At 31.1% G+C, this 12,217-nt stretch overlaps 5 protein-coding genes across 10 annotated transcripts; 2 read left to right on the top strand and 3 right to left on the bottom strand.

Annotated features, from left to right (window-relative positions):
- Positions 1-40: 40 nt before the first annotated feature.
- On the top strand, positions 41-1,901 carry Mettl4 (Methyltransferase like 4). Of its 2 annotated transcripts, XM_076390548.1 has the most exons (6): positions 41-393; positions 473-632; positions 696-837; positions 1,163-1,337; positions 1,423-1,594; positions 1,677-1,901. In XM_076390548.1, exons 1-6 carry the CDS (start codon positions 139-141, stop codon positions 1,865-1,867), a joined length of 1,095 nt encoding a protein of 364 aa, XP_076246663.1. In that variant the 5' UTR covers positions 41-138; the 3' UTR covers positions 1,868-1,901. The 2 variants fall into 2 exon arrangements, with proteins under 2 accessions (XP_076246663.1, XP_076246662.1); XM_076390547.1 differs by having other exon boundaries at positions 473-837.
- LOC143186773 (UDP-glucose 4-epimerase) lies at positions 1,765-4,590 on the bottom strand. 3 transcript variants are annotated; one of them, XM_076390542.1, is made up of 8 exons: positions 4,480-4,590; positions 4,133-4,239; positions 3,185-3,434; positions 2,995-3,108; positions 2,745-2,921; positions 2,452-2,632; positions 2,101-2,382; positions 1,765-2,039 (listed from the first exon to the last, which is right to left on the bottom strand). In XM_076390542.1, exons 3-8 carry the CDS (start codon positions 3,428-3,430, stop codon positions 1,945-1,947), a joined length of 1,095 nt encoding a protein of 364 aa, XP_076246657.1. In that variant the 5' UTR covers positions 3,431-3,434; positions 4,133-4,239; positions 4,480-4,590; the 3' UTR covers positions 1,765-1,944. The 3 variants fall into 3 exon arrangements, with proteins under 3 accessions (XP_076246657.1, XP_076246659.1, XP_076246656.1); XM_076390544.1 differs by lacking the exon at positions 4,480-4,590 and adding an exon at positions 4,310-4,414; XM_076390541.1 differs by lacking the exon at positions 4,480-4,590 and having other exon boundaries at positions 4,133-4,410.
- A 74-nt stretch (positions 4,591-4,664) lies between these two features.
- Positions 4,665-6,281, bottom strand: LOC143186778 (40-kDa huntingtin-associated protein). 2 transcript variants are annotated; one of them, XM_076390550.1, is made up of 7 exons: positions 6,085-6,281; positions 5,953-6,008; positions 5,680-5,882; positions 5,401-5,602; positions 5,234-5,336; positions 5,040-5,158; positions 4,665-4,961 (listed from the first exon to the last, which is right to left on the bottom strand). In XM_076390550.1, the coding sequence occupies exons 1-7, from the start codon at positions 6,141-6,143 to the stop codon at positions 4,792-4,794; spliced, it is 912 nt and encodes a 303-aa protein (XP_076246665.1). In that variant the 5' UTR covers positions 6,144-6,281; the 3' UTR covers positions 4,665-4,791. The 2 variants fall into 2 exon arrangements, with proteins under 2 accessions (XP_076246665.1, XP_076246666.1); XM_076390551.1 differs by having other exon boundaries at positions 5,962-6,008.
- Positions 6,282-6,457: 176 nt separating this feature from the next.
- On the top strand, positions 6,458-8,854 carry LOC143186777 (glycerophosphodiester phosphodiesterase 1). Its single transcript, XM_076390549.1, has 5 exons — positions 6,458-7,308; positions 7,586-7,761; positions 7,839-8,040; positions 8,112-8,341; positions 8,422-8,854. Exons 1-5 carry the CDS (start codon positions 6,973-6,975, stop codon positions 8,561-8,563), a joined length of 1,086 nt encoding a protein of 361 aa, XP_076246664.1. The 5' UTR covers positions 6,458-6,972; the 3' UTR covers positions 8,564-8,854.
- LOC143186770 (uncharacterized) lies at positions 8,835-11,863 on the bottom strand. Of its 2 annotated transcripts, none has more exons than XM_076390537.1 (11): positions 11,809-11,863; positions 11,591-11,719; positions 11,305-11,512; positions 10,978-11,221; positions 10,802-10,913; positions 10,572-10,738; positions 10,401-10,516; positions 10,096-10,318; positions 9,696-10,017; positions 9,305-9,604; positions 8,835-9,245 (listed from the first exon to the last, which is right to left on the bottom strand). In XM_076390537.1, exons 2-11 carry the CDS (start codon positions 11,688-11,690, stop codon positions 9,124-9,126), a joined length of 1,914 nt encoding a protein of 637 aa, XP_076246652.1. In that variant the 5' UTR covers positions 11,691-11,719; positions 11,809-11,863; the 3' UTR covers positions 8,835-9,123. The 2 variants fall into 2 exon arrangements, with proteins under 2 accessions (XP_076246652.1, XP_076246653.1); XM_076390538.1 differs by having other exon boundaries at positions 8,835-9,233.
- Between the last annotated feature and the right edge of the window lie 354 nt (positions 11,864-12,217).

Raw genomic sequence — 12,217 nt, 5'->3', positions numbered from 1 at the left:
CTCAAACTGACTCAAACTTAAAACATGTCGTAATCGAATGCACATGCAGATGCAAAAGAAACGCGACTAAGTAAAATAAATAGATTAAAAATGTACGACTGCATATAATTTGTCGTTCAATATATTGAAAAATTCATTATGAGCCTAATTTTCTCTAACAGTGAAGGGTGGATTATATCCCACTTGCAATACCTAAATGATATTTATAAAACTGCAAGGGATGGTAGTTTGCAGTGTAGGTTAATGTTTAATGAAACATTATTTGAAATAAACTCTCAGTATTTACGTCAAAATCAGATAATTCGAGGTAATCAGCAAGAAGAAATTCCAGCGCAAAATAAGAATAGAAAAAGGAAACGATCGAAACTTTTACCGGATGAAGATTTGAAAGAGGTATGCAGTATTAAAGATTATTAAAGATGAAATTATATTTTGTGGGATAGAAGAGAAATTATTATCTATTCTCTTATAGATCAATTATGTCAAACAGATATTTGATACAATAATGTCATTAGCAAAAACAGAGGGGTTGTTCTCTTCTACTGTAGCCACTGATAATAATGAAGCAGCACGCTTGGCATCACAGAAGTTTTATCAAGAGACATTCTCTAATGAAGATGGAAATTTTTATGGTTGTAATGATACAGATGTAGCTATCATATCCAGTGTGGAAAATAAGAAATATGTTTTCCCAGAAAAGTGTAGCTTTTATTGCTATGATGTGAGAGATATTGCAAAGAAGATGGAGCTAAACAATCAATACGATTTTATATTGTTGGATCCCCCTTGGTGGAACAAGTCCATAAGAAGAAAAAAAACCAAATATTTAGAAGCTAGGTGATCTAGTATGGTTCAGTATAAGCCAGTAAAAAAGCAAACTCTCTGAACAATTAAATGAGAACAAGGACTTTAATAATAGTTATTTTCCTTGTTCTCAGTTTTTCAAGCATATGGGTAAATAAGATTTTAGATGCAACTTTTCAACATAAACAATTCTTGCTGAACATTGTTAAAGTGATGCCAATATGTTTTAGAATTGCTTACAGTCTACTTATGTAATTAAAGTACTATTTCTTTCTACATAAAATTGCTAACAGCTATCTGCTATATGTAGTGTAACATGTATTGTGTAAATCTTGATTTGTATTCTTATTTTCAACAGTTATAAAATGATGTACAACGATGAATTGGCCAAGATACCAATTGGAAAGCTGTTATCCTCAAATGGAATTGTAGCTATTTGGTGCACTAATGCTCCAAGTCACTTACACAGTATTTTTAATGATATATTTCCATCTTGGGGTGTTACATACAAAGCAAAATGGTACTGGATTAAAGTAAGTACACTGCTTAATATTTGGGGACCACCAAAAGTGGTACAGTCTGTAGAATTATAAATATTCAGTTTACTTTATGTTTTAGGTCACTCAGTTAGGAGATCCAGTATGTAATTTTAATTTAGCACTTGGTAAACAGCCTTATGAATTGCTAGTTTTGGGGTCTGTAGTAAATAACAACGAAATAAACATTCCTGATGGGAAATTGTTAATAAGTGTTCCTAGTGCAGTACATTCTCATAAGCCACCACTCACAGGTAAAAACTATTTAATTAATGTAGATTTACATGAAACAATTATGAAGACGAAATTATATGAGATCATCACGTAAAATTGTAGAAGTAATGAGGGACTATCTCCCACATGAACCAAAATGTCTAGAAATATTTGCAAGATATTTACTGCCTAAATGGACAAGTTGGGGCCTTGAAGTTCTAAAGTTTCAACATCTATCATTGCATACAGTTATAGAAGAAATTAATGAGGTTCAAAATAGCAATACTATGGATGTAAATAAATTGAATATTTAGAATTAAATTTGACAAATAGTTCAAAACTATTGTTTCGTTTTTATTACTATAAATTAATCATACTTCGGTGACAATTATTATGACGTGCCGTTTACATGCTCACTAACGCCATTCTTTACTATATTACGGTATCCATGGGGATTCATTGTCTGCCACCTCCAGAAATCTTTACCTATATTAAAAATATTATTAGAATTATCTTAGGCATACAAGGAAGGTACTATATAACTTACACATCTGCTCGACGTCATATTTAGTTTTCCATCCTAATTCTTTTTCTGCTAAATCTGTATTAGCATACATAGATACTATGTCACCCTCCCTCCTATCTTTTATGACATATGGAACTGCTGTCCCTGTTACCTTCTCAAAAGTTTTGATTAATTCGAGTACTGACACACCTTTACCAGTACCTAAGTTGTAAATTTTTAGCCTCAAGTGTTGCTTGTACAAGGCATTTAAAGCTGCTACATGACCGGCAGCTAAATCCATTACGTGAATATAGTCACGTATGCCTATGAAAGTAATAGAAATGTCAGAGCTGTTATAAAAACATTAAAAAATTTGTCAGTGTTCAAACACACCTGTACCGTCTTTCGTAGGATAGTCACCACCGAAAATAACGAGCTCAGGTTTATGCCTTAAAGCTACTTGTGCTATATAAGGCATTAAATTTGTGAATGGCTTTGTAGGATCTTCCCCTATTAAACCGCTGGAATGTGCACCTACTGGGTTGAAGTATCTTAGAGAAATGATATTCCAACTCTGTTGAACGAAAATAACTTCATACAATTTCTCAAACTTATTATTTTTTAGTATTCTTCAATCGCTTTGAAGATTACCGCAAATACTATAAAATTCCGAGCGTCGGACATACCTTCTCCGCTCTGGATATGTCTTTAAGCATCTCCTCAATGAAATATTTCGTTCTGCCATACACGTTTGTAATATTACCAGTGGAATGTTCCTCTGTAATTGGAAGTTCATTCGGTTCTCCGTACACGGTACATGAACTACTAAAAACTAGTTGGAAGCACCCAGCAGCTTTCATTACCTTAGGATAGTAAAATTTATTTTTACAATATAATACTGCATTTTACAAGGCAACTCGTACGGCTGTGTTTTACCTCTAATAAATTAATGGCACCAATGATATTATTTCGGTAATAATGAAGTGGAACTTGCATTGATTCACCAACTGCTTTTATTGCCGCAAAATGAATCACACAATCTATTTTGTGCTGGAGTATAAAATAACAGTTTGCGTAATTAACTGAATACTAAAGTACAAAAAAAAGTTAAATTCCAATTTTTTACCTTGTTGAAGACCGTCTCGAGTTTGTCTCGATCAATGAGATCGCAATTGTAAAAAGTTACTTTTTTCCCAGTAATTTGCTCAACCCTTTTTAAAGCAGCGGATTCTCCACTGCTTTCGGTCACACTATTTGCAAAATTATCTATTGCAACTACATCGTACCCGCTTTCCAAAAGTTCAACGATACAGTGGCTACCAATGTAACCAGCTCCTCCGGTTACGAAAATAGTTCTCCAATCTTTGGTCATATTTCTATTCAAAATAAAAATAGTATCACGAGACTCTAAATTTAAAGTTTTTTTTCATAAGCTATAGCAATTTATGAGTACAGTTTTCATTCTAAGGTGAAACATACAGGTGCGTCGGACATTCACCTGCATTAAACCTTGCGGAGTTCAAGGTCATTACAACACGTGGTTAAATATTACGTTTATGATGCGTGTAATTAATAACAATTTAGTTGAAATTTATTTAGTTAAAGTAAAGCTGTTCAAAATTAATTTAAATTTTTAAATTGGACATATTTCGATTTAAATTTTATGTATGTAGTACACGATATTTTGCAATCATTTTGCATAACACTAAGCGAAATAATGTAATGTTTAAGACAATATTATAAGAAAGAAACTGCAGAAGACAGTTTCTCAAAAAAAATGTTTCAAAGTTCAACTATTCTATAGGTATACTTAACGGTACATAAATACTTCATTAAACACTTTCGGCATATCGCAAATGCTTTGAGGTACACTATAACAATATAACATACCAGACGAAGTTTTTATTTCTTACAATATTATGAAATTTTGAAGCAAGTTATTTCCTTCTGATTCATCTAATTAAAATTTCATGCAAATTATCGTGTTTCTTTGCAAAATTATATCTAAAAATATATAGATTGTTCTGATAAAAAAGCTAATATACGATCGCTTTTGAAGGCAATGAAATGTTACCTCGATAATGCAAGATTATGAGCAGTGAATACGTCGAGCCAATATAGAAGGATTCGAGGACGCGTCCGCGTAATCACTGACTCCGGCTCAACTACTTGCCTCGTCCTCTGGTATAGGAAAGTAGAGTTTAGTATATTCGAGGAACGCAAGACATCCCCTCTTCCTTCATCATCATACCTATCATTGTGAAGAAGGCACGCACACGTGTGCGCTGCGACTCTCTCGAGTCCTTGCTTTCTGTTACAACAAGTTCTTCCTTTCACACAGACATCGGTCATCTACTTGCCTGCCTTCTTCGTAAAGACTGGCAGTGACGATGACACACGCACGAGAAGCGCAACAGTTACCGTGTTGCCGCTTGCATCATCGAAAGATTCGCAGCAGACTGACTCATTAAAATCTACTCATTAATTTAGGCAATCTACATCAACAGGAGAACCTGTTTTAAATTTACTTCGAGTAAAACTGCTGAATGCGGTAAACGAGAAAATAGGACAAGGATCTTTTAGGATGTCGCTTGAATAAACGACTACATTAATTATTATAAAAGATGAATGTTGAATAAAAAGATGGATTTTTTATCAACATAAAACTCTACAGAGTTTTATTAAAATATTTCCTGTTTGCAGTATTTATGTATAAAGTAAAATATTATTCCTTCACTGTGCTGTTAATACTTGAATTAACTTATGCAATAATTCTTTTTGTTCTGAATCTAGGTATGGCCACAATTCACTTTCCAGTTCTAACAATGCTTGATGATCATGTGACTGAGATGCTAACACTAAAGATTGTAATAGTAATAATTCATTCTCACTCATATTAAAATCTGTAACACATTTTTTATGTTAATTCTTTAAACACAAATTCATTTAGATTATTAAATGAAGGGTATTGGAACATTTACCATTGTTTGCAGTTTCCTCTATCCATGCATATTTTTCTAAAACTTGTGCCAAGGAAGGAGCAAGTCTTTGTGGTGATGGTTGAAGTATAAGTAACAATAGTACTCTAGTTACTTCACACCTATGCATGAATATGTTTATATTATTACTATATTTATGAGAATATTACTCATATATTTATAGTTGTATTTAATACCTATGCAAGATAACATTGTAGTTGCCTCTTGCACCAGCATTAGTGTAAGTTTCAATGAATTCAACAAATTCATTTAGAATTTGTAGAGCAGATACATAATCACCTAATAAACAATATTACATATTCAATATTTATAATCAACCCTAAATTATTTAATCAATAATTACCTTGTTTAATGTGGTAAGATACCAATGTGCTAATAGCTTTTGCAGTTGGAAAAATATCAATAGCTTTGCGCAATTGTTGACTGCCAGCTGGAGTAGGACCTAAAGCTAGTGCTAATTCTAGTGCTAATCCAGCTGACATAGTATTGAATCCCGATCGATTCTGACAACGAGCTAAAGCATGACCAAAACAACTTACAGCAGCCTAATATAAACAACCATAACATAAATATTCTGTATATTTATTATTGTATATTAATCTAAGTAAGGAAAGCAATAAACCTGTGTATTTTCCTGTCCTATAGAAGGGCAGCCTATATCTTTATCTTTTTTGTCAGCAACAAGAAATTCTCTACCTGCTTTTATCAAAAAATTTAATTCAGAAGAAGTGTTTTCTAATGTTCCTTGACATCTGGCTGCAGCTAATGAAGACAAGCCTGCATATTGCCATAATTCTTTTTGTTCACACTCAACAGCCAAATTACCTACAAAATAATTAACAATATTCTATATTTTGGAGTATGCATTTATGGCAAAAATAGAAAGTCGTTTTACACTGTTTACCAAATTGATCACTTGCTTCAGCAACATTTGGCTTCCTCAAAAAACGTCTAAAATAAAATTATTAACAAATATGGTAACCACAATACTACGAAACTGAACTACTTTAAAATATAATATTCTTACTTCTTTAGTTTATTGGATATATTTTGATATTTCGTTAAAAAATCCAATGAATCGCCCATGATTTGTTCTCAACCAATCGCACATGATTGTCTTTAACTCAAGTGGATTATTGTTTAAATTTTTAATTCAATAACTGTTAATACATTTCCTAATCTGCATAATTTATTATAGTTGGACTACTTATTGTTATTCTATGCATACAAATACGTAAACTGATTAGGAAGATTTTAGACACCCTGTAGAATACAAAGGCTATGGCCACCTAACGACGACATCCATAATCTACTCCTCTGTCGTCTATGCAATCAGTCACCAATGCTGTGTGCGATATATGTATAATACGCCTTTTAGTGTAAAGAGTGTTAATGCACATTGTTTACTGAATAATATTCAATAAAAATTAATATTTCAATTCGCAAATGCAACAGTGTTTACTGTTAAGAAGTCACCATTAAAATTCAACATTGTTGTTTGATTAAAAAGGAAAATTTGTTACATTCACATTTACGACTGTCACAATTGCGTTGTAAAATGGAATAAAAGTGATAGAAATATGACTGTAATTAACATTTCATACAGAATTAGATGACATTTTATAGTTTTATTACTAATAACGATAAATTCAAGATTTTTATGAAATATTATCACGGTTTAACGAATGCAAAAATATCGAACCCCTCTCTGGGATGTAGATATCATAGTGTAAACAAATGTTATCAGACATAATGAAGGACTGCCAAGCATTGTCGAACAATCTATGAGACTGTGTGAAATCACCGATTCGAGTAATAAATATCTGCGCACCACAAGTTAATAACGTAAAGTTAACGTTCACATCCTTGGGTTTGTAAGATACGTTAACAAGACTAAAAAAAATCATTTTAGAAGATGCATGGATTTCTTGAATTAATTTTAAACAGTGCTGTATTGTGGATATTTCTACAAGCTATTTGGAACATTTTTATAAGTGTTTTTTATAACTTCTCTGTACCATGGATCGCTTGGTGTGGTCTCGTTATCACAATTGGATTAAAATTAGTCAGGGTTCCACCACCAAATTCAGCTATTGTGCAAGAAGTGCTTGGTGTAGATCCTTTTCTATTGGATAAAGATAACAATTTGTCCAAGGACCATGGTAATGGAGAACAATATTGCATGCGAGTGGTGGCTCATCGTGGTGCAGCATATGATTTCCCTGAGAACAGCTTAATGGCCTTTCGTAATGTAAAATTTTATATTTAATAATAATTTTTGTTTCTGTGTTTAAAAATTGCTCAAATAGAGAGAAACAACAATAACAAATTTGTTTACTTTTTATTAACTAGTTTGCAATATTAGTCATAACAAAAATAATTACTTAATTATTCCATATTGTAAATATAAATTAATGAAGTAGTTACTAACAAGAAATTCATTTCTGTAACACTAAAAAATCAAATTCTATTCTATCCTTTAGAAACTAACTTGTAAATAAAATGACAAACTATGAAACATGTTTTAGAGTAAAGACAGAGGATGTAGTGCAGTTGAAATTGACTTATCTCTTACTAAGGATAATATTCCAATAGTATTTCATGACCCAACAATTGATAGAATTACTGGCAAAGTTGGGATTGTTAAAGATATGACATGGGATCAATTAAAGGACTTAGATATTACACACAATCATCCCCTGAAGTAAATGGACTATTCTATCCTTTTTTTAACATAAAAAGCTATCCAGTCAAAATATAACTGTGTATTCCTTTTTATAGAGATAAATTTACTGGAGGTGCAACAATTGCATTGTTCCATGATGTTTTGGAGCTATGTTTAAACAACGAACAAAGGATAATTATAGACATAAAAGAAACAAAAACTGAAATTGTGCAAATTATGATAGATGCATATAAAAAATTTCCGAAATTATATAAAAAAGCAGTTGTATCCAGTTTTAATCCCATTATTGTATATCTGGTAATGAAAAGAATGAAGATCCAGATAATGTTTAATGACGAATTGATCGAATAATAACTTTATCATTGTAGATTAGAAGAAAAGACCCACAAATTGTGTCCAGCCTTGCTTGGAGACCACAATTCTTTTCAAGAACGGCATATTCAGGCTTGGAGTGTCCAGGACCAACGCGATATGACAATCCATTTAAAAATCTGGCAGCTTGTACATTAGATCGTATATATGAATGGGCGCTTGACCGTTTTGTGTTCTATATTGTCGGTATTTCTGTGGTTTTATTGCATAAAGACATAATAAATCCGTACGTATATACGTTTTTATATCAGTTATATCAAACTTAGCACAATAAGAAGCAAAATATTTATTACATATTTATTTTAGGCGTGTTATACACGAGTGGCGTGATCGTAATGTTCGTGTAATGGCATGGACAGTAAATCTCCCATCAGAGAAACAACATTTCTCGCGATTACTTAAAATTACTTATTTAACGGATACATTAATGCTTGAAAACGATATGTAGTACCGTATTTAATGTATAAATGCATAATATTTTATACTATTATCATAGTAACCATATTATATTCGATACTCTAGTCCATTCAATAATAATTATTATATAATTATGAATCGTATTTATATATATTTTTTACAACAAATTTAATGCTTTTTTAACGATAAGTAAACTACACTAACTCTTTTGAAGAAAAACACTCTTTTTCAATAGTGAATTTTTATGTATATTTTTCTATTACATATGATGCAAAAATATTGTACAAAATTTTTAACTGTATGTTGATAACAAGCTTGAATTATCTGGAGACAGATATTTTTAGCCTAATCATAAGCTTGTATTATAATTTATCGCTTAAATGTGACATTTTTATAGTTTAAAGATACGCAAAAGAATATTGCAATATTTCTCATTATTGCACATTATTTTTAACACGAGATGCATTATGTTTATGATACAAATTTGATCGAATTAATTTGAAATACTTTATTTCATGGACGGAGATGCGTATTTATTGTCAGCATATTTGCTTCGAAATTGCAAAATACTAAATATAATTAAAAAAATTTTTATACAATAGTTGTAAGTTTACTTTTGCGAGATTCCATACCTTGAATAAGTCCTGTCAATAAATCTTCCATTTCTGTTGTAGCACGTTTTAATTTACAATTGTCGTTAGCTACGTAAGAATCTATAAGAATATTTATTTATGATAAAATGAATTTTTGTTACTAAACAATAGTAACTTACCATCCAGCAAACAATCGTCTGTGACCATATTTTGTAATCTATCTAATATGTCATTTAGGTCTCCCTGAATATTTTGCAAACTACTATGTTGCGAATGCTTATCAGGCCTCTGAAGAGAAGACGGTGTATTATCTCTGTGAATGCCCATGAGAGATTCAGAAATGATCAGTGGCGATTCATTTTCAACGTCAGTTGACATAGTTTTCATTGAATATTTTTCCTCTTTGCATCCAGAATCATTTGCACCCAACCATTGAGAAAAACCACTATCAGAGGGATTTATTTCCGATCTCTTTGCGCCTAAAAAATTAGTTGGGTTCGCCAAATTTATATTATAAATTTAGAAAAAGATTAGTTCTTAAAATATGAAATATTTTACGATCTAATGTACCTCCGATCCATGTACTCAATTCTATGTGAGTAGGTTCTAGTACATTACCAAAACCTGAACTAGTAGATGCTTCTCCAGTATCATTATAATTTTTCTCAGTACCACGCTCTTGGGACATTGTTGGATCAAAATTGTTTGATTGCAATATGTCTGTATCATTTGGATCAGAGATTGGTTTGATACTTTCTTCTCGAATAATTGGACTTAATTCAAAATTAATAGGTAAAGCTGCTAATCTCGATGATAACGGTGGAACCATAGGTGTACTTTGCATATGATTAATTACTTGAGGCATATGAATTCTCTCAGCAAACAAACATTTCTACGAATAATTACGAAAATATTTCAGATCTATTATTAAAATTTTTGCAATTGCATTAATTACTCAATGATACTATACTTTTAATAATTTTAGACGTTGCAACTGTGATTCAATAGTAGCTCTATGACGTTGAAGTCTTTCTGCTTTGGTACCCTGTATATCCAGTAGTTCAATATGTAATTGTTTATTTTCTTCTTCTAAATGTGTGATTATACTTTGAAGTTCCTTTTGTGGATCAGTGAGAACTCGTCTTCTTATTGTACTTCGTAATGATTCACAATCTGCGCGCGTTATTTCATTGCTGTAATCAATATTTAAAGAAAAAATGATATGTATAAAACATATTTGACAGTAATTTTTTATCTTTTTCATATTTTATTAACCTGGTTATATGTGGAATTTGATCCTCAGTGCTCATTCTGATGGATCTGGCAGGACATAATCTTAATTTGTTTCTTATTAACTCAATAATCAATTTTGTTACTTCCCGGTTTGAAGTCTGAAAAAATTGCTATGTAGCTTTTTATGTAAAAAGATAAATGATGTTTTTGTACCTTGGTACAAAATTCACGAATTGGATGCTTCAATTTGTGTTTTCCTGATATTTTACTGTGTAAAAAACATTGCTGACACTGATGATATGCTGTACATTTTAAACATGTATATCGTGGTCCTTGAATAGGTGCTATTTTACAGGAGGAGCATCTAACATTATGTGTAACTAAAAAAAAATAATTTTAGTTTCCGCAAAATAGTAGAGTAATTATTTTAACATAAAACATACTATTTTCTGCAGATTTTATACGATTAAATGTGGATATCCAAACAAGTAAAGGGGGTTCTTGCATAATCCATGCTGCAAACTCTGATTCAGTCACACCAAGACATCCTTGAGACTGTTATAAAATTTTCTTGATCAATAATTAATGAACCATATAAACAAATTTTATTTTTTTATACCTTTGAGAAACAACTATCAATATGTGATTGAATATTATGAGACCCATAAGCTGCACTCTCTCCAAGCATTTCAGTGATTTTACAAATATTTGTTAATAATGTATGCAAGCCAGCTTTAGACAAACAAGCATTATGATCAGCTAATTGTTGATAAAGATACCCATATTTTTCTTGTAGCCTCCCACAGCTTAATAATATTAAAGCAACTTTCACAGAAAATACTGAGACAGTCTGAATACATTGTCTGTAATATTTGTTATTAATTCTGTTATATCATTTGAATTCTTAATAACAAATTTGTGTGGTAAAATATTCATAATGACTTACTTATCAAATGTAGCTAGAATGTAATTTGTAGCAAGTTTTGTTGTAAGATCTACATTAAAATTAGTATTATTTTCTTTGCATGCTGCAAAGTAAATGTCAGAAAGAACATCCTCTATTTCACTTGGATCTAAATTCACACAGTTCTCTGTAATTGAAAGTCTGTGACGTTGGAACACTCCAGCAATCAATTCCAATTGCACATATTGCACTAAAAGAAATGCAAATTCATTTACTTTGTATTTATAATATTTTATAATCAATTTACTAAATATTATCAAGTGCTTACTATTAAGCTCCTTATGTAAAATTTGCATTTTTGTGGCAGTTCTATAAGATGCATAACGAATAGCATTGCATTCGTCTATAAATTGCATGATGCTTTGCATTTTTGGAGCTTTTCTATTATAATAACTATCTATAACAAGACAAGAATAAATTCTAGCAGAATGTTGCTATCTGAATAATTTCCATAAGAAATTCATTCAATACTTTTTAATTCCTTACATTTCTACTTAAAAAATAATGGCATTCCAATTTTTTAGAGCTGTCTAAAACTCTTGTGATTTTTAATTTTACTTTTTCTTAAAATAAGAGCACAAGGGCTAATTTTAGTACTCATACTTTTAAATAATTGTGTAAAAAAATACAGATTCACAGAATCTGGAAAAGAACTTGTGCGACTTATGCCTCGTTAAAAATTTCGATAAGATTACAGTCCTTAACGTGCATGTGATACTATTAACTCATTAAATTAACAAAGAGAAGTACAATTTTTACAACCATCACTAATTGTTAAAAACTTAATTGTCACTAAACGAAAGATTACAATAAATATCACACGCTCTGTCATTGCAAGATAATTTTACAGTTTAAATAGTGATAGATGTAAACAAAATAATGTTTCGTGCCGTTA

This window comes from Calliopsis andreniformis, unplaced genomic scaffold (assembly GCF_051401765.1).
Source record: "Calliopsis andreniformis isolate RMS-2024a unplaced genomic scaffold, iyCalAndr_principal scaffold0022, whole genome shotgun sequence".
Lineage (NCBI taxonomy): Eukaryota > Metazoa > Arthropoda > Insecta > Hymenoptera > Andrenidae > Calliopsis > Calliopsis andreniformis.
Note: the sequence above shows the minus strand (reverse complement) of the source record. Positions and strands in the feature narration are given on the sequence as shown.